Source organism: Pantherophis guttatus, chromosome 1 (assembly GCF_059756535.1).
Source record: "Pantherophis guttatus breed Tessera chromosome 1, ASM5975653v1, whole genome shotgun sequence".
Lineage (NCBI taxonomy): Eukaryota > Metazoa > Chordata > Lepidosauria > Squamata > Colubridae > Pantherophis > Pantherophis guttatus.
Window position 1 is genome coordinate 189433525 of NC_142063.1, and position 26286 is coordinate 189459810.

Below are 26286 nucleotides of genomic sequence, written 5' to 3' on the forward strand. Positions count from 1 at the left end.
CAATGAGACCACGAGCTTCAGCTAGGCGACGAGGCGAACTACAGGAGGCATACCGAACATGTCTGCCTACGTTCCGCCCAAGCCTTTTGATCCGGCCCGCGAAAAATGGGTCTCGTACCTAACAAGGTTTGAGTGCTCGCTGGAAGCCAGCGACATGCAAGGACTCTCCGCTAATCAGAAGAGAGCCCTCTTTCTAAGCCACTGCGGACCGGACGTGTTCAAGATGGCAGAGTCACTTTGTGAGCCAACGCCGGTCCAGACCGTTTCCTGGAACACCCTGATGGCAACTCTTCAGGCTCACTACACTCCCGTGCCCTCCAAGTTCGTGCAACGATACCAATTAAGACAATGCGTACAACGAGAGGGAGAACCGGTCAGCGCTTACATGGCGAGCCTGCGTAAAGCCGCAACACATTGCGACTATAGGGACTTGGACGATGCGCTGCTTGAGCAGCTAATCTGTGGCATTCGAGACATAAGACTACAAAGGCGACTACTCGCTAAGCCTGATCTAACGCTTGCCAGAGCCCTAGACGAGGCCAGGGCTCATGAAGCCTCCACAAAAGCCGCAGAAATGCTGCAATGCCCGCTGACCAGCAAGGACAATCCCAAGTCTACACCAGCGCATAGGGAAGACGCCAGATCCAGCTCGGAGTCCGAGTCTGATGAGGACGTCTTCCGCACAGAGCACCAAAGAAAAGAGGCAGGCAGCCCCCGGCGTAACTGCCCCAGCTGTGGCGGGAATCACGATAGACTGTCCTGCAAATACAGAGAGGCTATTTGCAGGCGTTGCGAGAAAAAAGGGCACTTGGCGCGAGTCTGTAGAGCCATACTGCCCAGAAAACACCAACCACGTGAGCACCGCAGCCAACCAGAATCAGCGCGCCAGAAGCATCCAATGAGAGAGGGCGGCGCTAGGAAACGGCGCGAATTTGAACCGCGAGATGGCCGCAGCATACACGTCGACCAGGCCAGCACGGCAATCGAAGACAAGGTCAGCACGGTGGTCGAAATCAACGGCAAACCATGCACGATGGAGATCGACACCGGATCAGCTCTCTCCATAATGTCGTGGGCGACCCTGAAGACCATCCTGCCGTCATTCCGGAAGGACCAGCTATCCAAACAGAGACTGCGCATCCTAGACTACCAGGGGAACCGGGTCCCCGTCGAAGGGGTAGGCACGTTCCGAATCACCTACGGAGACTTCGAAAAAGACCTGCCGCTAACAGTCATAATGAAGCAGCTGCCCAGCCTTCTGGGCATGGGATGGTTCCGAGCCCTTGGCATGGGTTTCACTGGCGTCCACCGAATGTCCAAGCCGTCATTGAAGGACAGCCTCCTGACCGAGTTCCAGAACGTCTTTGGGGACACATTGGGCAAGTATGTGGGGACCCCTATCTCCCTAAACTTAGACCCCAACGTAGCCCAAATAAGACTTAAAGCCAGACGGGTGCCTTTCGCATTGAAACCAAAGATCGATGCTGAACTGGACAAATTAATTAAACAAGGGGTGTTGGTCCCCGTTGACCATGCGAAATGGGAAACCCCCATAGTGACCCCAGTTAAATCTGATGGCTCAATCAGAATTTGCGCCGACTACAAGTGCACGATCAACAAGGCTTTGAAGCCGAGTGCCTATCTGGTGCCGATCGTGCATCATCTACTACACTCCCTGGGGCCAGGAAATTTTTTTGCCAAATTAGACCTAGCACAGGCCTATCAACAATTACCCGTTGACGACGCCACGGCAGAGGCACAAACAATTGTGACTCACAGGGGTGCATTCAAATGCACCAGGCTCCAGTTTGGGGTGAGCGTCGCACCTGGCCTATTTCAGAGCACCATGGAGCGCCTCTTGCAAGGGCTCCCAGGGGTGGTGCCCTATTTTGACGACGTTTTAATCAGCACCCAGGATGAACGTCAACTAGGGGACAGAGTGAGGAACGTCCTAACCAGATTTAGGGAAGCGGGACTCAAACTTAAAAAGAACAAGTGCATGATCGCTGTTCCCTCTGTCGAATTTTTGGGGTACAAGGTGGATGGCACAGGCATCCACCCCACCGAAAGCAAAGTTAGAGCTATCAAGAGCGCACCAGCCCCCAAATCCAAGTCAGAGCTCCAAGCCTTCCTTGGACTGCTCAACTTTTACTCGATGTTTCTGAAAGGCAAGGCTACCATCGCAGATCCCCTGCACAAACTGTTAGGGAAGAATGTTCCGTGGGTTTGGGGTAAAACAGAGGTGGCCGCATTTGAGGCTGTAAAGAAACTCTTATCTGAGGACAGCTTCCTCATTCAATACAACTCAGCGCTACCGCTTGTATTGGTTTGTGATGCCTCCCCCTTTGGAGTTGGTGCCATCCTAGGCCATAGACTGCCAAACGGCCTAGAGGCGCCCATTGCGTTTTACTCTCGCACTCTGTCCAGCGCTGAGAGAAACTATAGTCAATTGGACAGAGAGGCTCTGGCTGCGATTGCGGGGGTTAAAAAATTCCATGAATATCTCTATAGCCATCAATTCGAACTTGTGACAGACCACCAGCCCTTGCTGGGACTTTTGGCCGGTGACAGGCCCACCCCCGCTGCCCTGTCCCCACGCTTAACCAGGTGGGCCATCTTCCTGTCGGCCTATTCGTACCAGCTTGTCCATCGACCCGGATGGACCTTGGGCCACGCGGATGCCCTCAGCCGCTGCCCGCTCCCCGAACTGCTTGTCAACCCCACGCCGGAAGCCCCCGTCTTCTTGATCGACGCTATGACTTTGGACCTATTTCCTCTTGCGAGGTGGCTAAAGCCTCTGCTAGGGACCCTGTAATTCGCACTGTGATGGGGTGGGTCCTTAACGGGTGGCCTGTCAAGGTGGACGGTGGGGAATACCAGGGGTATGTTAACAAACGTAACGAATTGTTTATGAAAGGGGGTTGCTTGTTGTGGGGTGACAGGGTGGTGGTACCAGCAAAACTAAGAACAAGGGTCTTGGAGTTACTGCATGAGGGGCACCCAGGAATAGTTCGGATGAAAAGCTTAGCCCGCAGTTACGTTTGGTGGCCCAACATGGACCAAGTCATCTCCAAGTGGGTGGGGAAGTGCAGGCCCTGCCAGAAATCTCGCCCCAATCCCCCGATAGCGCCTATCCGAGAGTGGGAGAAACCAAAGGGGCCATGGGGGAGGATCCACATTGATTTTGCCGGGCCCTTCCACGGGCAAACATTTTTAATCGTAGTAGATGCCTTTTCAAAATGGCTCGAAATCATACTCATGTCTTCAACCACAGCCGAAGCAGTCATTAAGGCTCTTCGGAAATTATTTGCCACCCACAGCCTACCGGATACCCTTGTATCCGATAACGGGCCTCAATTTACAGTGACTCTGTTTGAGAGCTACCTGGCTGGACTGGGCATTCGCCATGCCCTGTCGGCCCCCTTCCATCCGGCTTCTAATGGCCTTGTTGAACGTTTCGTAAGAACGGCCAAAGAAGCATTGTCCAGGCTAGACGACGGGGACTGGCAGGCCAGGATAGACCAATTTTTAGCAGTCCAGCATGCCACACCATGCATGGCTACAGGGAGAAGCCCAGCCGAACTCCTCATGGGCAGGAAGCTTTGGTGCGTGTTAGACAGGCTTCATCCTAACTACTCACATGAGAACTTCAAGGGAGAGACCACCGGACTAAGGCAGTTCCAGGTTGGGTCCCCGGTGTTCGCTCGCAATTATGCCAGCGGACCTCTATGGGTTGCAGGAACCATAGTGGGCATAACGGACCCAAAATCTTACACGGTAGACGTAGGGGTAGACAGAATCTGGAAACGCTACATAGACCAACTTAGGAAGAGAATAGTCAGTGAGGCGAACATCAACTTAGAGATCTCCGAACCTAACTACAACAACTTTCCCAAAACAGCTAACTCAAGCCCGGGTTCGAGGGAATACTTAGCTGACAAGCCCTGGTTCCACCACTGCCCCAGCGAGTCTCCACTCCCAGCCGGGGATAACCACGCCCCGGACAAAATCCAGGAGGTTCCATTGGCGGAGCCGGGAGAGACAGAGAGTCCCTCCGACCAGCTCGACGCCCCACCAAATACTGAACTGCGCAGGTCGACCAGAACGAGAACTCGCCCAGGTCACCTGCGAGATTTTGTGTGTACTTATGTAAATTTTTGAGTGTTAGTGCCTTCTGGGAAGGGAGGGGTGTTATGTATTGATACATTTCAGCGGGAGTTTCAAACCTGCCTTAGTTACTGATTGGCTGACAGCCTCTCCGGGATTGTATATAAGGAGGGCTGCAGCCTCAGAGTTTTTGCTGAAGTCTCACTGTATATTAAAGAGCTGTTGTCACTTGCTTGCTTGTGCCTCTTGTTATTCCCGAACCTCAACAGGCTTCCCTGCTCAGCCTGCTTGAGTGGGATGGGGGGGTTGAGGAGAATGGTGAGACTCAGGGAGTAGGTTAGGTGGAGCTGGGTGGCTCAGGGCTGCTCAGAAGCCGCCCCCGCCCCTGCCAGAAGTTTGGGTGCCTCGGCTTCAAATCGCTCCCTCCCTCCCTCACACACACACACACACACACACACACACAAACAGAGATTGGAGAGCTCTCCTGCTCTCTCTCTCTCCAAGCGCCCTATGCACAGCCCATTTGAGGAAAGGGCATGCATGGCTGGGCACATTTGGCTGCAGGAGGAGGAGCAGCACAATGGGTTTTTTTTGTTCGCCGCAGTGGTGCTTCGGGAGGGCAGGCGGAAGTCTGCAGCTGACAACTATAATGAATATGTCCACCTGCCCTCCCGAAGCACCATCGCCACCGTTCGCTTTTGTTTTGCGGCAGAAGAAGGAAGAAAGCAAATGGTGATGGAGCGGCACTACTCCAGGGGGGCAGGCAGATGTCTGCAGACAGGCAGGGAGGGAGGGTGATGAGAGTGGCAGTGATGAGAGCAGGAGCGGTGGCCCCTTCCAAGTGCAGTGCATGGAGGCGGAGGGCAAGGGGGCCCCAGTGCACCTGTTGAGCGGGCGACTGGGCGGGTGGGGGCAAGGCCACCAGAGATTATTGCTACCAGTTTTCTGAACCTCCAGCTGTAATCGCTACCGAATCGGCCAAGCTGGTCCGAACCAGGAGCATTTCACCCCTGATGTGGCATCAAAATCACAGCAATAGAGGATGGGATTGTGCCTGGGCAGGTGGGTGGGTGGCAGGCCCACTCGGGCCCACCCGCAGGTCGCAACTACTGGTTCGCTTGAACCAGTCCGAATCGGCAGCAGCCCACTACTGCTGAAAGGTGTTTCAGTTTGTGTTAAAGAGTTCTACTCCATTTCCTTTATCTTCTGCTTTTGCTATCCAGCCTTCAGCATTTCCTTAGCAAAACAAAGCAAAAATGAAAGCAGTCATCATTTTTCCATATGCAAATATCTTATAGATGATTCAAAACTATAATTCCAAATCATCTGGCATCTTAATACATTATTATTTTTCAAATATTCATATACCAAACACTTTTTTTCTGCCTAGTCCAAACATCATACATTTTAAAAACTTAAAAGCAAATTTACAGTATCTTTTAAGGATGCAGAAATTCACCAGTGAGTCCTAGCTGGTCGAAAGGGTCTTAATCTCTGAGAGACACTGGCAAAAACATTGCACAAAGAAAAGGTTTGTATAACCATGTATATGAAGAGAGAGGCAGGCAGAAATCCTTCTTATGCAATTCCTCAAACACCCATCCCCCATCCCCAAATTTGCCAATATGCAGAATGAAACAGGGTGGTGAACAGCATGTGAGGCTCAGGGGCTTGATACGATATTGACACAGCTTTTTATTCTGAAGTTACCTCCATTGGCACTGAGGGACAAAGCCACAGTGGCACAAGAAAGGTTTTAGTTGGATTTTCATCCTGGTTGGATTTTCAGAAGCTAATTCACTCATCTGAGATTCTTCTGATGACTTTTCCTCAAATGAAAAAAATCTATACTGATCACACATCTGAAAGGTTTGTCAACTCCAATCCAAAATGAAATAACTCACCAAACCCTTTTGTTGCCTCTTCCAAAATGGGAATAAAGGGCCTCTCTGCAAATGCCTCTGCCTGGTTCACTAGAGCCTCTTTGACCATCTCATAGCCTGTCAGCACCACCATCTCCTGCAATCCCAGTTTGGTGCGGAAAACGGGACCATATTCTTTTGACCACTGGAATTCAGCAGAAGGGAATCAAAGAGACAATTTTAATCAATGATTGGAATCACATATGTAGAAGATGTTTAAGAAACTACATGTCAAAATTCAGAGGCACATATAATGTTATTTCCTTTTTCTATTCTGCTGAGAATTGTGTTGGTATATTTACCATTTATTTATATTTTTAAAATTTTCATATGCTCTACATTTAACATTAAAAATGCTTATATAATAAAAGATCCTCACAATAGAAATGCTTGTCAAGTTGAGAAAAGGGTTCTAATATGTTGGAACAACATCATCTGTGCAGGACATACTGTGAATCATAGAATCATAGGCCTAGAAGGGACCTTGGAGGTCTTCTATTCCAATCCTCTACTCAAGGCAGGAGCCTTATACCATCCCAGTCAAACTGTTGTCCAGTATATTTTTGAAAGCCTTCAGTGGTGGAGTACCCACAACTCCAAGAAGCAGGTTATTCCATTGATTAATTGTTCTCACTGTCAGAAAATATATCCTAACTTCTAAGTTGTATCTCTCTTTAACAAGTTTCCACCCATTATTTCTTGTTCTGCCCTTAATTTTGGTTGTGTATTGGCCCCTGCAGAAATAATTCTGCTTAAAATGTGCAAACATGTGAGTTCCTTTAAGTACATCTCCAGTCATTGAAGCTTAAGAGCATTTATATTTCCCCAAAGGCTCCTTAGGATTTGAACATTTCTGCAAATCTTAATAATCAGAAAATTATTTATTCAATTGATTAATTGTGGTATTGTAAACTGTAGAAATAGATTTAATGACTTCTGCTTAAAATGCAAACATAGAAACATACAGATATCAAGTCATTCAGTTTAAGAACATTTACATTTCCCCACAAGTCCCTGGGGTTTGAACATAAAATATTTAAATGTATTCAGCTTGATCTCCAGTTTTTGAACATTTTACATACAGTAAACACCATCAGGGAGATTTACCTGACAATGTTACCAGGATTTGGTCCCATCCCAATAGGTTTTGGCAAATAACAGTAAAGAGACTTGTTAATTATCAAGCTTTACTAAGGTGACCAGACGTCCCGCTTTTGGCGGGACAGTCCCGATTTTTAGCAATTTGTCCCGCGTCCCGCGGCGTTTCAAAAAAGTCCCGATTTTTCATTCTGCCTCCTCAGTCCCGCTGCCTCTTGAGCCCCAGCTGATGGCTAGAAGAAAAAAAAACTGTTTAAACTCTTGCCCGGGGCTTCAAAGGGCCGCCCTACAGGCAATCAGTGTAAAGAGTTTTTTTTTCCCCTAGCTAAGCTGCAGAAACGAAACCGAAACCAGGATCTTTGGTGCAACGTGACAAAATGAGGCAGAGAGAGATTTATTTTTATTTTTATTTTTCCTCCCCAAAAAAGGTAGGTGAAAAACTGCAAACAATGGGAAATTTAGGAGGAGAGTTCAAGATTTTAAAACACAAAAGAAAAAAAAGCTGTATTTAACTAGGGAATTGTAATAATTGAGATACTATTAATTGTATATTGTGTTGAAAGCAGAAATGGTTAAGTTGTGGTTCAGAGGAATATATGGGGGAAATTATTTGGTTTATTATTATTGGTAAATATAATTAATTGATTTGTAAGAAATTGGATTGCATGGAAATAATAGGAATATTCATGTTCATATTCATTAATATACAAAAAAGATAGTTTTATAACTAATTGATTTATATTAAAATGTTGAATTTGTATTAAACAACTGTATTACATAATTATATAATTAAACAATGTGAGGATGGATATAAAAATAGATGACAATGGGAAGGGGTATAATATAGAATAGAAGGGAAAAATTGAATTTGATTAAGATTAGAGATGAGGATGAAGGGTAATATTGGTTTTTTTAAAAAAATAGATGAGGAATAAATATGGCAAAAAGGAAATATAGAAATTGTAAATTTAATTGAAGTGACTAAACACTGTTTAAATTTGTGAACCGGCCAAATACTCTGTTCAAAGAAAATAAATTGTATGTTTGTATGTGTGTTTCTAATTACTGCTATTTATTCATATTTGTTCTCTTTTATTCTTTAAAGTTTAACCATTCATTCTTTATCTTAATATCTTTATATTTGTTTGGGATTGGCTTTCTTCCCTTTCATCTTTTTTATTGTACAGCAATCTTTCTCCTCAAACCTACCACCTCTCTCTTTTCTTTCCTTCTTACTTTCTCTTCCCCCCCTCTTCTTCTCCTCCCTACTTCCTCTTCCTTTCTCCTTCTCCTCCTCTCTTCCTCCCCCTCTTACCTTCACTCCTACTCTAATTTCCCTTCCCTTCCTTCATCCCTCTCTATTGCTGTATCCTTTTATGCATATGGACTACTCAGAGGGCTGAAAAAGTTATTTTTGACTGGTCCTCGCACTTTTGACCAGTCCTCGAACTTACGACTGTCTTCACATTTTACGTTTTTTGCTCTATCTTATCACCATGGTGAAGAGAAGCAGTTATGAAATGAGTGACATGGTTGTTAAGGATGCTGCATGGGCATAAATGTGAGGATGGTCATAAGTGTGAGGACCAGTCAAAAGTGCGAGGACCTGTCAGAAATGATTTTTTCAGCCCTCTGGTTAGTCCTTTTGTGCATATGGACTACCCAGAGGGCTGAAAAAAGTGATTTCTGACAGGTCCTCACACTTTTGACCGGTCTTCGCACTTATGACTGGTCATCATTTATGCCCATTGCAGCATTCTTAACAACCATGTCACTCATTTCACAACTGCTTCTCTTCACCATGATGACAAGATAGGGCAAAAATGTAAAATGTGAAGACAGTCGTAAGTTCGAGGACTGGTCAAAAGTGCGAGGACCAGTCAAAAATAACTTTTTCAGCCCTCTGAGTAGTCCATATGCCTAAAAGGATACAGCAATAGAGAGGGATGAAGGAAGGGAAGGGAACTTAGAGTAGGAGTGAAGGTAAGAGGGGGAGGAAGAGAGGAGGAGAAGGAGAAAGGAAGAGGAAGTAGGGAGGAGAAGAAGAGGGGGGGAAGAGAAAGTAAGAAGGAAAGAAAAGAGAGAGGTGGTAGGTTTGAGGAGAAAGATTGCTGTACAATAAAAAAGATGAAAGGGAAGAAAGCCAATCCCAAACAAATATAAAGATATTAAGATAAAGAATGAATGGTTAAACTTTAAAGAATAAAAGAGAACAAATATGAATAAATAGACATGGTTGTTAAGAATGCTGCATGGGCATAAATGTGAGGATGGTCATAAGTGTGAGGACCAGTCAAAAGTGCGAGGACCTGTCAGAAATGATTTTTTCAGCCCTCTGGTTAGTCCTTTTGTGCATATGGACTACTTAGAGGGCTGAAAAAGTTATTTTTGACTGGTCCTCACACTTTTGACCAGTCCTCGAACTTACGACTGTCCTCACATTTTACATTTTTGCCCTATCTTGTCATCATGGTGAAGAGAAGCAGTTGTGAAATGAGTGACATGGTTGTTAAGAATACTGCACGGGCATAAATGTGAGGATGGTCATAAGTGTGAGGACCAGTCAAAAGTGTGAGGACCTGTCAGAAATGACTTTTCAGCCCTCTGAGTAGTCCCTATACACATAGCCATGGCCACCCGGTCACATGACCAGCTAGCCACGCCTACCCAGTCACATGGCCTCCAAGCCACGCCCACACAATAAGTCACGCCCACAATGGTGTCCTTCTTACCAATGTTAAAATCTGTTCACCTTACCCTATACACATAGCCATGGCCACCCGGTCACATGACCAGCTAGCCACACCCACCCAGTCACGTGACCAGCTAGCCACGCCCACCCAGTCACGTGACCAGCTAGCCACGCCCACAAAATAAGCCACGCCCACAATGTCCCTCTTTACCAATGTTAAAATCTGGTCACCTTAAGCTTTACCTCTAACATTGTTCCGTAAGGCCTCTTCAGATCCATCATGTGCAGGTTTCCCAAAATAGGTATAGTTCTGGGTCCTGGAGGGAGATTGTGGGAGCTGTTAATCCTGGAACTGTTCTTTTTCAAAAGGAACATAATTGCAAAAATAAATAGGAATAAAGTTAAAATTGCTCCGGTCCAATCCATTTCCTTTCACTAAGCAGTCTTCAATAAAAATTACAAGGAATTTTGAAATCTGAAATGATACCAGCATGTATTTCAAAGCAATGCAGTAGGCAGAGCCCAGCTACTCTTTCTACTGAATCCTCAGACTGCTCTGTTCAATAAAGGACTTTTGAACTTTTCCCTTGTTTTTTTCAGAACAGGAATTTGATCTTTTCCTGGCATGTCTTACGCAAATAGTGAAATCATCAAAAGCTTATCAAACCAGTTCCACTTATTTGTATTACATAATAACCAAGCTTTTTAAGGTCAATATAAAGTATATAATGAATCTATTCAAATTATGGGATACAGGATGAATTGCAAAATCTTCATGCCTGTAAGCAATATCTAACAAAATCTTCTGGAATAAATATTTTACTTTTTAGTTAAAGATGGCCATATAAATATGACTGATAAATAAATACATATATACATAGGTAAAGAAATGGAATCAAATTAAACATTACTAAGTGAGAAACCATTCAGCCGACGTTTTGGTGTTAAACAATTCCTATGCTTCTCAGGTTAGTAACAAGAGGGAAATATTTTAATTTTCTGCCTGATCTCTTATTTGGGCCAAGCAGGTTTCTGTGACAGACTTTTCCTTTGTTTGTGGAACTGGAATGTTGAAGGGTTATGTAGATCTTTCTGTATTTGAGGTCTGGAAGATATGTTGTAGGTGATTGCTGTTACATAGTTAAAACCCTTCATCTCAATTGGCTTCTGCCAATTGAACAAGGTTGGCATGAATGTGGGGTTGATGTATGCAAATTATCGTTCATGACTGCAATTTTATTCTTTTCATTTCCTCCAACTTACATACTGAAAAACATGGTTGTTTTTGCTACTTGCTGAATTAGGCTTACCAGTTGGATCCACCAGCTGCCAATTCACCAATTCTTCCAGTAAGCTCCAAAAAATACTGTATTTTCCGGCGTATAAGACGACCCCCGAATTTTCCTGTTAAAATATAGGGTTTGGGCTATACTTGCCGTATAGGACCACCCCTTTTCCAACGCACACCAAATAAGAATTAAAAAACATCAACTGGCTCACCCACAATGTAAAAGCAGCTGTGCTAGACCCAAAATGGCCCCTGCAACAAGCAGGAACCTCACACAGCCACAAAAAGCCCCAAAAAACAACTTTCACACTTTACACACACAAAATTCCACATACAGCTTTGTGAGATTTTGTGTTTGAGTAGTTAGAGTGAAACACTACAGAAACACACTAGATCTCAGAAAGCTGCACAAATATTATCTTATTTTATTTTTATTTTTATATGAAAGCTAAATTTAAAACTTCCTAAACTTTAAATGGCTAGGTCTAAAAAAGAACAACTAAAAAAAAACCCAATTAACTATTTTTTTTAAAGATCCCAAAGGGGAAAAAAACTTACCCAATAGAACAGGGGTCTCCAACCTTGGCAACTTTAAGACTTGTAGACTTCAACTCCCAGAATTCCTCAGCCAGTTTTGTTTTGCTGGCTGAGGAACTCTGGGAGTTGAAGTCCACAACTCCCTGCCTGCTTGATTGCAGGCAGGGAGTTGTTTGCTGATGGAATGGATTCAGGCAAGCGAAGCAAGGCAAGCGAAGCAAGGCAAGCAGCTAAGGTAAGCAAGCTGGAGGGGGAAAACTTTTTCCCTTCTCCATGGCTCTGGCAATCCCAGCTGAGTTGCCTGATTAGCAGATCGTCAGAGCTTGGATCACCAGAGCCATGTGAAAGGAGAAAAGTTTTTTCCTTCTCCATGGCTCTGGCGATCCCAGCTGCATTGCCTGATTAGCAGATCATCAGAGCTTGGATCGCCAGAGCCATTTAAGGCTCGTCAGAGCCTTTCGGGCTGGACTTTTGAGAAGATTTTCATGTGTTAAAAAGTCATTTTATATGCCGGAAAATACGGTATTCTTGATGGAATCAATCAAGAAAATTGTGTTTACTTTGCATTATAAAAGACTTGGATTCCAAGTGTTCCATTGCCATGGATTCCAATTAAGCCAAGGCAACAAAATAATTGGTTGCTTATCTAACATTATGTCAAGTGCCAGGGATATTAGAAAATCCAAATAGGTCAAGTGAATATAAAGATTTATTGTAAGCTTAAGCACTACAGGAATCTGAAGTGGTCAAAGCAAATTGGTGATAGATAAGAGTCAAAGGAATTCAAGGTGAGCTGGACTTGGAAATCTTGTGGGCATGAGGGGACTCATGACTGATGATGTATTTGACCCCTCCCTCAGGCTCACCAATCCCTCCACCTTGCCCTCTCCTCTTATATTGGCTTTTCTATGCTGTTTTCCCTTTCCTGTGTTATGTCTTTATAGACTGAGTTCTCACAACACAAAAACATTATTAGAGGTCTTCTGCCCTTCCAGGAAATTGAAGGCTAGATATGGAAGGCCAATTGTAGCTGAGTGTCACAGCTGCCCCAGGAGGAATCAGAAGGGCTGGTTAACAGCTTCCTTGACAGGTTCCTCATGCAAAATCTCATGCAAAAACTAAGATGGGTGGGACCAATAGCTTGGTAAGCCTTTGCTAGTTGGGGAAGTGCTAATGAAAGTGAAAAACTAAATCAGGGGCATGAACATGCCAGCAAAATTCCTGCCTCGGGCTTCGAAGTCTCGATAGTTCAGCTCCCCCGTTCGACAATCACACTGTAGCACTTTTTGGGGGGCTCTTCTCACACCAATGCTGTTATGTTGCTTTTCCAATTTCTGCTTCCAACTCCGCGGCTGTCATCATTTTGAACCGGCCAAGATGGCTGGTTTCTTCCCTGTCGATCTCAAGGATGTTCTCCTGAACCTTCGGCAGGATTGCCTTTCACCCCGAGGTCCTCGAAGTTTCCCCTTTCCCCTATCAATCTCTCTGGGATTGACAGTACCTTTTAGAGGCTTCTCAGCAGGAAAATTCAGACTTCAGGAACGGAGCCCGTTCCTTCGCTCCCCTTCATAATGACGTCACCATCGGAAGTCAACAGAATTTCATTTTTAATGTGGGCTGGTGCGCTCGCAATAAACAAAATGGCAATAAAGTTATCTTATCTCATCTCATCTCATCATCTCATCTTATTATTGTGCATGAGACAATCAAAGATCCAAAGTTGCCATACTGGACATGAACTCTTGAGCCATCTCTAGCACGGCAATAGTTACACACATATCCTGCCCTGGAATATCAACCCAGGTGAACACCTTGCTATGACCACCTCTCCTCCCACAACACAGACCCCCAGTCAATTCTAAATAATGTATGCCAGATCATCTTTATTACTGGCATTTGGAATCAGCAAGAAACCTGGGGCCATGGATGCTCTGATGGCCAAGTCTTGTGGGGAAGCAGAAGGGGCTGGAATGCTACGGTGATACAAACTTGAAGGCAGCTTCCTAAGAGTCACCTGCAGCTGTGTCTGATGATAACTTTCCATGCTTGTCATCATCTTGCAGTCACTGTTTCCTTCCCTCCTTAGAATAGCCACCATCCCCAACCTTTGTCCTCTCTCCCCTGGTACATCTTTCATTATAGTTCATGTAAGTCTTAGGAACAAATCCAATCTCAACAATCTGTTACTAAATGTGATTGTACTAAATGTGCTTTAGAAGCACATTTATTGTTTTTGTGGTAAAGACTTTCTCATCTACATTATCTAATGAGATGGGTCAGTATGGTTTTGGACAAATTGGGTCATTCCTCCTATTAGATAGCAAAGAAATTAAAGCTCCTTTCCAAGAAAAAGCAAATTCTTGAATGTTGCTGAATCTCATTTGTCCATGGAGCTTCTAAGTCATCCTGGTCATGGTTGTCCCAAAGGTGCTTTTTCAAAAGGCAACTGGACTTTATTTTTCCTTGAAGATGTTTTGTTTCACAACCAAGAAGCTTCTTGATTGAATGGTGGTGTCAGCACTGGAGTGAATGCAGCTTGGAAGATGGCCAATGAGAAGCAGAGCAGTGGGGAAAGGAAAGGGAGGGTTTGGACAAGGAAGTCAGTGTTGGCTACAACTGACTCGGAGTTTCGATTGTTGTGCCTAATAAATGAAAGATTTTAATCAAGGACTATTTGTTTGAAATGCAGTTTATTTGAGACGACACCAAATCCTGACAGGTGGAGGATGAAAGAATTTATATTTCTTGCAGTCATCTGGTCATTAGCACTCAGTTCTACTTCTTGAAAGTGGCTGAATCTCATTTGTTATCCAAATTAATATTTTGGCCAGAATTTACTGGTTATATTAACATGTCTAGAGCAAACTTTTAAATCATAATTATCATTACTATTTCTATCATAACTAAATTATTATAATTTTGTTAAAAAAAAGAATATAATTGAATACATTCGATTGAATATTATTTCTTGACTAAATTTTTAAAGCTGCCCATGACCATCTCAGAGGGACTCTGGGTGGTGTACAAGCAAATACATAAATTGACTATTGCAGGAAAAAAAAATATTGCTTTTTAAAATGTAATTAGAATTGCATTTCTTAATTAAAGCAAAAGAGACAAAAAATTCTAAACAGAAACAGATAGTTGAAGGCAAAAAATAGTAAAGAGCAAAGGAAATAAATGGTCCCAATTTTTTTTAAAAAAACTTTGCTTTCCATGATTTCCCTACTATTCTTCCCTATCAGAACCTACATTTCATGAGATTATAGATCATTTCCATTTATCTTCTAAATAACACATGAAATGTAGACAGTATTGAATTATATTGTTAAATTTTGCCTCTGTCAAACTGAAGACATTTCAAGGCTGAGAAAATGAGATAGATGATAGACAGACAGACAGATAATAAACAGATAGATGATAGATGTAGATAGCTAGGTATAGATATAGATGATATAGATATAGTTAGATATAGATGTAGATGTAGGTATATTGATAACTGATACATATATTGTAATATAAGTAATGTTTATATTGTCAGATCAGCACAACACAGCACAGGTCTTGTAAGGCATGGGAGGGGAGATAAGTCCAACACCAGGGGTCAGGTCCAGAGCATCTTTAGATGTTCCTGGGGGTGGATGGAAGGTAAATTTCTGCAAGAGGCTGGTAAAGAAGAGGAAGAGCTCCATTTTGGCAAGAGTCTCACCTGCACATATTCTTCGACCTGGAAGAAAGCATAGATGGCAAAAACAATGAGGGTTTATTGGTTTTTTTAAACTATTTCACAGGTTTTTTTCAATGTCCTATGGCCATGGAAAGATAAACAATGACAGAGCAAAGATATTGATAGAAATAAAAATGGAGACAGTCTTCAACTTACAATGGTTTGGTTTGTTCAGTGACTGTTCAAAGTTAAGCCCTGAAAAAAGTGACTTGTGACCATTTTCATACTTATGACCGTTGCAATATCTCCATGATTATGAGATCAAAATTCAGATGCTTGGCAACTGATTCATATTGATGATGGCTTCACGTGATCACTTTTTGTGACATTCTGGTAAGCAAAGTCAATGGGGAAGCCAGATTCATTTAATAACCATGTTGCTATCTTAACTACTGCAATGATTCACTTTAATCACAATGCTTTTAGTCTGCTGAGCTACCAAGGCTAAACAACTGTGGCAAGAAAGATTGTAAAATGGAGCAAAAGTCTCTTAAAAACTGTCTTACTTAGCAACAGAAATTTTGGGCTCAATTGTGGTCGTACGTTGAGGACTACCTGCATTTTTCAAACTACTAAATGGCAGCAGATTTGTGAATTTGAAGATAATGTAAAAAAAGATGGGAAATTAGTGCCAACAAATGGAGTAATGCCTTTCTTGTAACTATCTAGATATCACATTTCATTGGCCATGCACATAGAAAACAGGCATGGACGATATCCTTAAGTTTGTGATTCCAGAGGAGGGCAATTAAATATATTATAGAGCAAGGTAATATCTCAGATATTTATGGAGCCAAGATATGTGTTGTAATGAGTGGGTTATTATTCAATTGGACATAATCCAAAATAACTTCACATGGAAGATTTTAGGCCTTCCTAGGGCATCCCTTCTGTTTATCTAATTCTCTGCTCTTTGGGGAAAATTTAGTTCTTGGAATAAAGAAACTTCAGAGAAAGTCTTCTTAAAAAGGATTCTATTAATTATCCTATTGTGGCACAGTCATCTATATTTTCATCCTGGTGCCCTTACTGGTAACATTTGATATACAAAAGTCCATTTAGTAACCTTTTGAATTTACAATGGCACTGAAAAAAGTGACTTATGACCACTTTTCACACTTACTACCATTGCAGGTTCCTCGTGATCACATGATCAAAAGGGTCTAGGATGACGCGACACTGCAAGCTCAATGTGACCAGCTGGGGTGGCCTTCTCGCCACCACCAACTCACTGCGGCCATCTCTTTGCAGGACATCTCAACACCAAAAATTTGCTGCAGGGATACGGAACATAATCTATGACATCAGAGAATCTTACCTGCAGAGAAAGGCATGAATGCATCCCTCTTCACAAATTTTCCTTCAGAGTCAAGAAAATGCTCAGGATAGAATTCATGAGGTTTCTCCCACTGGGATTCATCATGGAGCACAGAAGTCAGCAAGGGAATGACATGGGTGCCCTATAAAGAGAAAGGATAAAAGCAATGGTGGGATTCTGCCGGTTCTAGGGGGTTCGGCCGAACCCTTTGTTAAATTGCTGGCTCACCCCGCCCCTTGCCCCGCCCCTCCGCACCACTATTTATTGCCAATAAATAGTGGTGGGCGAGGGGTGGGCGAGCCAGCAATTTAACAAACGGTTCAGTGTTTTTTTGTAATTTTATTGGCCCGCGGAGCTTCAGCATAGGCTAATTAGCCCCTTGATTCTATCGGCCTCCCGACTCTCAGCTGATTTGCTCTCAGCTGTTTTGCTCAGAGCTCTGCTGCTTGCTTGCAAAGAGTGCAGATTTTTTTCCCCCTATCTATGCTGAAAAACGAAACTGAAAGTAAAAGCCTGCTTTACTGTTGCTGCAACGTTGGAAAATTAGGCAGGCAGATTTCTTTTCTTTTTCCTCACCAAAAAAGGTAGGTGCAAACTACCTTTAGTGGAAAGGTAGTTTTCCCTAAAGAGGTAGTTCCTCTTTAGAGAAAAAGAGGAGAGTTCAAGATTTTAAAACACAAAAGAAAAAAAGCTCTATTTAACTAGGGAATTGTAATAATTGCGATACTATTAATTGTATATTGTGTTGAAAGCAGAAATGGTTAAATTGTGGTTTGGAGGAATATATGGGGGAAATTATTTGGTTTATTATTATTGGTAAATATAATTAATTGATTTGTAAGAAATTGGATTGCATGGAAATAATTGGAATATTCATGTTCATATTGATTAATATACAAAAAGGTAATTATATAACTAATTAATTTATATTAAAATGTTGAATTTGTATTAAACAACTGTATTACATAATTAACCAATGTGAGGATGGATATAAAAATAGATGACAATGAGAAGGGGTATAATATAGAATAGAAGGGAAAAATTGAATTTGATTAAGATTAGAGATGAGGATGAAGGGTAATATTGTTTTTTTAAAAAAAATAGATAAGGAATAAAGATGGCAAAAAGGAAATATAGAAATTGTAATTTTAATTGAAATGACTAAACACTGTTTAAATTTGTGAACTGGCCAAATACTCTGTTCAAAGAAAATACATTGTTTGTTTGTATGTGTGTTTCTAATTACTGCTATTTATTCATATTTATTCTCTTTTATTCTTTAAAGTTTAACAATTCATTCTTTATCTTAATATCTTTATATTTGTTTGGGGTTGCCTTTCTTCCATTTCATCTTTTTTTACTGTACAGCAATCTTTCTCCTCAAACCTACCACCTCTCTCTTTTCTTTCCTTCTTACTTTCTCTTCCCCCCCCCTTCTTCTCCTCCTCTCTTCCTCCCTCTCTTACCCTCACTCTTACTCTAATTTCCCTTTCCTTCCTCCCTTCTCTTCCTTCCCTGTCTCTCCTTCTTTCTTCCATCTCTCTTCTCCTTCCTTCATCCCTCTCTATTGCTGTATCCTTTTGTGCATATGGATTACTCAGAGGGCTGAAAAGGTTATTTTTGATCGGTCCTCGCACTTTTGACCAGTCCTCGCACTTACGACTGTACTCACATTTTATGTTTTGCACCCTATCTTGTCACTGTGGTGAAGACAAGTAGTGGTGAAATGACTGACACAGTTGTTAAGAATGCCGCAATGGGCATAAATGTGAGGAAGGTCATAAGTGCGAGGACCTGTCAAAAATGTGAGGACCAGTCAGAAATGACTTTTTTAGGTGTTGTTCGTCAGCTAAGCGTTTTGTTCTGGAAATGAGTGTCTTGGCTACAGAGTTGATCTGGGCAGGGTGGTGGTGTGAGAGTGCGTGCAGATAGCGGTTTGTGTGTGTTTTCTTTTGGTAGATAGTGTGTCCTAGGGAGCCATTGGATTTTCTGTAGACTAAGACATCCAGGAAGAGAAGTTGGTTGTTCGCTTCTGTTTCCATGGTGAACTGTATTTTGGGGTGTAGGCTGTTGAAGTGTGTGAGGAAGTTGTCCAGTTTTTCTTTCCCATGTGGCCAGATTATGAAGGTGTCGTCTACATATCTGAGCCAGAGTTTGGGTTTGTGATCAGATTTTTCTAGAGCTTGGGTTTCAAAGTATTCCATATAGAGGTTGGCAATGACAGGTGAGAGGGATGATCCCATGGGTGCTCCTTCTATTTGTTTGTATTTCTGTCCATTATAGATGAAGTATGTGTTGGATAGGCAGTGGTTGGTCAGATCTAAGATGTGCTTAGGGGGGTTATATTTGTTTTGGATAACTGTCAAGGCTTCTTTGATTGGTACTTGGGTGAAGAGGGATATGACATCGAAGCTCACGAGTAGGTCACTGGGCTGTAAGTTTTGTTGCTTTATGATGTCTATGAACTGGAATGAGTTTTTTACGTATGAGGTGATGGATTCTGCATAGGGCTGTAGTTGTTTGGCAAGAAATTTGGCTAGGTTTTGTAGAGGTAAGCCTATGGAGCTGACTATGGGTCTAAGTGGGGTTCCTTCTTTGTGTATCTTGGGGAGACCATAAAGCTTAGGGCATCTGGATGATTTCTCTCTGGGGATGATTCTTTGCTGAATCTCTTCGCTGATGGGGGAGGCTTTTATTTTGGCTCTGGTAGTTTTTTCCAGATAGGTGGTGGGGGTCTGTGTTTAGGGGTTTGTATATGGAGTCTTGGAGTAGGTTGGTTAATTTGGTTTGGTAGTCAGATGTGTTCATAACCACCATGGCATTGCCCTTGTCTGCTGGTAGGATTATTATGCTGGTGTCTTCTTTCAGGTTAAGTAGTGCTGTCTATTCCTCTTTGGGTAAGTTACTTTTGGGTGGCTTGCTGGTGCAGAGGATGTTGGTGATTTTGAGTCTGATTCTGTTTGCGTCGTCGGGGTTGATTTTGGTCAGGCTGGTTTCAACTCCGCATATAATGGTTTCAGTGGGGATGCTTTTGGGAGCGACTGCAAAGTTGAATCCTTTGGAAAGGACATTGGTTTCGGCTTTGGTGAGGATCCTATCTGAGATGTTATGCACTGTTTGTTTCATGTGTGGCTGTGAGGGTGGAGGGGATTGTTTCTGGCGTTCTTGTAGTCTTCGGAGTTTGTTGGTGTGTGTGTCTGTCTTGAGGGTGGTCTGTGTTTCGGCTCTCCAGACGGCAAGTTGTTTGGATTTGTCCCAAAGTGCGGGGTGGATCTTGTTGCTGAGTTTGAGGTGAAGTGTGAGGAGATCCTTGTTGATTCGGTCTAGGAGGAATCTTTTTCTGTGGAGTTCATTTCTGATTAGGGCTAGTTCTGTTCTTTTCAGAATGTGTTTGGTGGCTGCAGAGTTGGAGTGGAATTTCAGTTGGAAGCCTGTGGGGATTAAATATTGATCCCGGCAGTTGCGTAGGAATGCAAGGTCATATAAAATGGAAGCTCTTTGGACTTCGAGTTTTTCATAGGTCCTGGTCAGATGGTGGATTTTCTCCCCGTAGAGGTGCGATATTTGTTTTCTCAGATTTTCGCGGGTGTTTGTATGTAGGTCTTTGGTTATTCAGGTCTTCTCCCACGTAAAATTGGAAGTGTCTTGGCGACGTTTCGACAAAGTCTCATTCGTCATCTTCAGGCTGGTGTTCTCGGCTTCGTGCTTCCAGGAGCAATGTGAGATCGCAGCTGTCTCTTCCTTTTAACTGCTAGTGGGGGTGTGAGCTGATTGGGTGGGAACTTGGCTGTGTTCTGATTGGGTGGAGGTATGTTCTGATTGGTTAGGGGCTTGGCTGTGTTCTGTTTGGGTGGGGGCTTGGTTGTGCTCAGCTTAGTCTGAGTTGCAGGGGGATTTGAGCTGGTGAGCTGCGTTGTTGTTTGGCTTCGTGTTTGTGGCCGTGTGAGCTCTTCATGGTGGGTGTCAGTCTGCTTCATGTATGGATTGGAGGGGTTTAAAGTGGCTAATGATGCAGCTGAGGTCTGGCTTCTGGTCCTTGGTCATGGCTTATTATCTCATTATCTCATTATATATATCTCCATTTTTCCACACAGCGAATGCACCTCAGTTTTAAACATCACTTTTTTTTTTTTGCTTTTGACTTACATGTTTAATTAATTATCTGGTTGTATACTGATTTATTTTACACACACACACGCCTTGCTAGACTACTATAAATGTAATTTTTTTACCTCTTTTTACTGCTTTGCTTTGGAGTTATGAAACAGTTTTCCTTTTTGCTATATGGAAACCAATGGCTCAAAAACTTTCTCTTTGGTAATGAAATGATTTGATTTGATCTGATTTATATTTGTATCATATTTCTACTGCAAGGATTTTATATTTTACTAGTTTTTAAAAATTTTTTGCTGATTTTTCTTTTGTAGCTATCTTTAATCTTTCTTTTTCTTTCTAAAAAAAATAGAAATTTTCACTTTATTTTCTATTTACTCTCTATTCTGAAAAATAATATTTTAATTTTTCCCATGGTCATTTTTTTATGGAACATCTACTTCTTTTGTCCTTGAGAGGAATTGACTATATTTTGTTGTCAAAGTCCAAGTATAAACAAAAGTTGGATTATATTAAAAATGAAAACAACAAAGAGATGGGGAGTGATGGGTTAAAACTGAAACTTGGCAAGACAGAGTGACTCTGGGTTTGGGGTTCTTTGGTCCGTGGAAAATAGCCATCTTTGGTCTTGGATGAGGTGGCACTGCCACTTACAGACTCAGTGCATAATCTGGGGGTTCTCTGTTGACTCATGACTCCTGCTTGAAAAGCAAGTGGAAGTCGTGACCAGGAGGACCTTTGCACGTCTGCAAATTGTGCACCATTTATACCAGTGGTGAAATCTGAACCAGTTTACTACTGGTTCGCTGGCTGCGCATGCGCGCTGCACACCAAATGTGCAGCGGAGACCCGGTAGTAAAAAATGCCTAAAAAGTAAAAAAAACAACAACAACAATTTCCGATAATCAGCTGAGTGACTCACGATCTTTGGAACTTTTTTTTTTTTACTTTTTAAAGCATTTTTAACTACCAGTTCCGGAGAACCGGTAGTAAAAAAAATGCTAAAAAAGAAAAAAAAAGTTCCAACAATCGCACGTCACTCAGCTGATCGTTGGAACTTTTTTTACATTTTTTACTACCGGTTTGAGTGAACTGGACCGAACCGATAGCATTTCACCCCTGATTAACACCCATTCCTAGACCAACAATTCCTCTTATCGTCACTCATGCCCTTGTCACCTCCTGTCTTTTTTTTTTTATTGCAAAAGTTTTACAATTACATTTTCACCCCTTTCCCCCCCCACCTCCCCCCCCAAACTTCCCAACCTCCCTAACCCTCCCTAACCCTCCCCTCCCCCCAGACTTCCCTATAATATATTCATACTCATAAAAAACCCTTAATATAACACTCATATATAAACTTGAACCCCTCCCTCCCCTGTATAATTTCTCTCTTTACCTCATTACATTAAAATATTTCCAATACATTATTTTCAAATAAAAGCTATTTGATACTTTCTAGTTTGATATTTGTTCTGAACATATTCTATCCACCTTTTCCATTCCCATTCATAAGTCTCTTGTGAACAATCTTTTAAATATGCTGAAATCTTCGCCATCTCTGCAAAACTGGCCATCTTCAAAGTCCATTCCTCGATAGTGGGCAAAGCTTCATTCTTCCAGTATTTACCTATCAACAATCTTGCTGCTGTTATCATATACAATATCAATTTTGTTTCACCCAATGTAAAACCCTTAACTATACCCAATAAAAACAATTGTGGAGAAAATTGAATTTTTTTCTTCAAAACATTCTGCATGACCCACCAAATTTTTATCCAAAAAGCCTTAACTTTCCTACAGGTCCACCAAACATGATAATACGTAGCATCCAAACATTCACATCTCCAACATCACCTCCTGTCTTGACTATTATATCTGGAAGCTCCTGTTGGTCCAAAATGCAGTGGGCCATGTGGTTTTGAGCTTATCTCAGTGTGCACATGTGTCACCTTTGCTATGGGAGCTGCATTGGTTGCTGATTTGCTTGAGACCAGGTTATCTGAGGGATCATCTCTTGCTGATTACTTCCACCCGATCCACTAGAACGGGGAGGCAAGGAATGTTGTGAATTCCCTCACTAAGGAGTTACATTTGGCAGGACCCAGAAGGATGGCCTTCTCTGTGGTGGCCCCTTCCCTCTGGAACAACATCCCTGCAGAAATTAGACTGACCATCAGTTTGGCAACCTTTTGGAAGGCCCTGAAGGATTGGTTTTGCCAGCGGGCCTGGAGTGCGATGGAGCCCATCAAATGCCTTATTTAATTGTGTGCTGCTGTTGGGGTGGGGTCATTGTTTTTATTTTATTTTATATTGTATTGTATTTTTATTGATTCTAAGTTGCCTAGAGTTACCGTGAGTAGGCAGCTATATAAATTTTCTAAATAAAATAATAAAAAATAAGTTGTATTTTATTATATTGAAACACTTTACCTTACATTTGTGGAATCAAAATTCAGGCCCCAAAACCAATATTCAAGACTAACAGAAGACAAGGAGGGGCTATAAAGCAATAAACTAAGAAAGGGAGAAATGAAAGAATAAAACAAAGGAAGAAAGTGTCTCTCATATATCAAGATGTAGGGCAGTTTGGGATTGCCAGATGCCAAAGGAAAGCATCTCCCATTGGCATCTATGGAAATTATTCTAATAATATAACAGTTTCCAGCGTTATAACTTGATTTAGCCAATTTCATTCATTTAAGGTCTGCTTTTTTCTACCACATTGTACACGAAAGACCAGTACCTATATAATACATTGATTTTAGATTGATCACCTTGGGGATGAAGAAGCCTTTCAAAGTTATGTCCATGGTGGTTGAATGTGGCAAATTGGATGGAACAATATCACCAAATCTTTGAATTTCATGAATTACAGCATCAGTGTAAGGCATTTTGGCTCGGTGGTCTGTCCTTGGCTGGATATCACCAATCTCTTTTGCAATTTCTTCTTGGACCTTTCCTAGGAAAACAAAATGATCAAGGTGATTCCTTTTTTTGAATTTTGTTTTAAATCGGAGTTAATGTATAAACTCTAATTCTGAATGAAAACAACAGTCACTGCCTGTAATCATTGAATGAAACAACGATCACTCATGAATTATTTACAAATAGACTACTGTAGTCTGCTGTACATTTGGAAGTCTTGCAGGCCACTCAGACATTATACCCAGCCTGATATGTGGCAATATAGATAGTGATTTGCACTCCTCGTTATGCCCATGTGAGCCCAAAGGACCAATTGTAGTAGGATTCTGAATTCAATTCAAATGCTGGTGAGATTGCCCAAGTGGGTCCATCAATTAATGGCATCTAGTGGGACTCCAGAAAGCATGCCTTTTCGGAACTGGTGCCTGCGCTTTGGAAAGCTACCATCCAGATCCAGATTGCTGGCGCTCTGATGTCATTGCTGTCACTTTGAAGTAAACATATAGACTGGGTGAAACCAGTCTTAATAACTGTGAGAGGGGTCTTGGAGTCTTAGTAGACAACCAATTAAATATGAGCCAGCAGTGTGCAGTGGCAGCCAAAAATAGCCAATGCAATCCTAAATTGCATTAACAGGGCATACAATCAAGATCAAGTGAGGTACTAATACCACTCTATAAAGACCACACCTAGAATACTGCATCCAGTTTTGGTCACCACAGTATAAAAAAGATGTTGAGATTCTAGAAAAAGTGCAGAGAAGAGCAACCAAGATGATTAGGGGACTAGAGGCTAAAACATTTGATGAACAGTTGGAAGTACCCGACATGGCTAGTCTAGTGAAGAGAAGAGAAGAACCAGGGAAGATATGATAGCAGTGTTCCAATATTTGAGGGGCTGCCACAGAGAGGAGGGGGTCAAGCTATTTTCCAAAGCACCTGAAGGCCAGACAAGGAATAATGGGTGGAAACTAATCAAGGAAAGATTCAACCTAGAAATAAGGAGAAATTTTCCGAGAGTGAGAACAATCAACCAATGGAACAGCTTGCCTTCGGAAGTTGTAGGAGCTTCATCACTGAAAACTTTCAAGAAGAGATTGGACTGCCATTTGTCAGAAATGATGTAGGGCCTCCTGCTTGGATGGGAGGTTGGACTAGATGACCTACAAGGTCCCTTCCAACTCTGTTATATGTTAATCTGTTATTCAGAAAACTACTGAGGATCTGGTTTTTCTCTTGACTTTATGATAAGTTGAGGCTGGAGCCCTGGTTAGATGGCTTTTGTTTTTTCTAAGTCTTCAGGCGATTTTTGATTTTTTTCTTTCTTTCTTTGTAAACTATAAGCAACTCAGAACCACCACAGTCATGTGATCCCCAAATTGCTAAATAAAAGCAAAATTAAAAATAAATATTTGGAGAACTGGTGCTAAACCATGAAGGAACTTTGTTACATATTGAGGAACAAAGCAAATTTATATAGGAGAGAACATCACAAAGATATAGAGAAAAAAATTATATATGACAGAACTATAACAAAGATACAGAAAATATTATTAGTAATAGTTTTAAAAGTGATATCATCCATGGAGTTCATAATTTGCTTAGGTACATCCAGAAATATTTCATCTGCACTATTAAAAGATAATGTCATGGACTTCCGGTTCCTCGTCTTCGGCGGCGGCGGTGCCTTTTGAAGCTCCGCCAGCCCCGCCGCTTGTAGAGCCGCTTCGCGACTAAGAAGCGGCTCGAAAACTTCAAAAATCTCTAGGATTTTTGAAGAGAGATCGCAGGGCACAGGTTGAGCCCCTGCAACCCCCCCAGGGAATAGTTTCTGGGGAGGGAACAGGAGCGGCTCCCATTCAACCTGCTGGAACTCCGGGCGGCGTGGGACAAGTCTGCTTCTGCAGAACAAGCTGGCTACAGGAAACTTTAAACTGAAAGAAAAGGAACCAGCCTTAATAAGCAGCATACTGTTACTTGAACCCTGAAACTCGGAATCGCAAGTATTAGAGTTTTCTTGGCTTTCTAATCTGAGTGAAAAAATGCAGATGAGTGAAAGTGAACTGTAAAAACATGGCGCTTAGCCTTAGAGTTAACGAGCTGGCGAGTGTGGATTGCTGAACTCATCTTGCTTTGTTACAAAGTTTCTAAACTGCTACGAAGTTGCTTCGCTTGCAACAAGAGAAATAAGAGAGAAATTTCTCCTTTTTCAATACTGGACTTTGCTTTACTTTGGTTCTTATTTGATTAAATCTGGGGGACTTTTTTAGAAGTCTTTGTGGAGGTGGGAGAGGAAGAAGAACTTCCCTTTTTAGTAAAACCAGCCTACGTGGCAGGATGGCCTCAAAGAAGCAGGAAGCGAAGGCAACAGGAGGTGGATCTCCCACACATAAAGCACAGCCTCCCCCAGTACAACAGATACAGACTCAGAAAAAAGATTTTGATGTGGGAGATTTAAAAGAATTTATTTCTAAAACTTTGGATGATAAATTTCAAAAATCTCAACAGGAGATAGATGATAAACTTCAAAAATCACATCAGGAATTTATGCAGGAAA

General features: G+C 42.2%; 2 protein-coding genes across 2 annotated transcripts in view; both read right to left on the reverse strand.

The window, feature by feature from the left end:
* The window catches only part of LOC117674494 (cytochrome P450 2K1-like), a 34119-nt gene extending 23741 nt beyond the window's left edge, over nt 1-10378 (reverse strand). Inside the window, exons 1-2 of the mRNA XM_034432541.3 lie at nt 10063-10378; nt 6012-6174 (exon numbers count right to left, since the gene is read on the reverse strand). Coding sequence (XP_034288432.2) covers nt 6012-6174; nt 10063-10245 — 346 coding nt within the window. The 5' untranslated portion in view covers nt 10246-10378. The remainder of the gene's footprint in view (nt 1-6011; nt 6175-10062) is intronic.
* A 3939-nt stretch (nt 10379-14317) lies between these two features.
* The window catches only part of LOC117674493 (cytochrome P450 2K1-like), a 44514-nt gene continuing 32545 nt past the window's right edge, over nt 14318-26286 (reverse strand). Inside the window, exons 7-9 of the mRNA XM_034432540.3 lie at nt 23580-23764; nt 16690-16831; nt 14318-15371 (exon numbers count right to left, since the gene is read on the reverse strand). Coding sequence (XP_034288431.1) covers nt 15187-15371; nt 16690-16831; nt 23580-23764 — 512 coding nt within the window. The 3' untranslated portion in view covers nt 14318-15186. The remainder of the gene's footprint in view (nt 15372-16689; nt 16832-23579; nt 23765-26286) is intronic.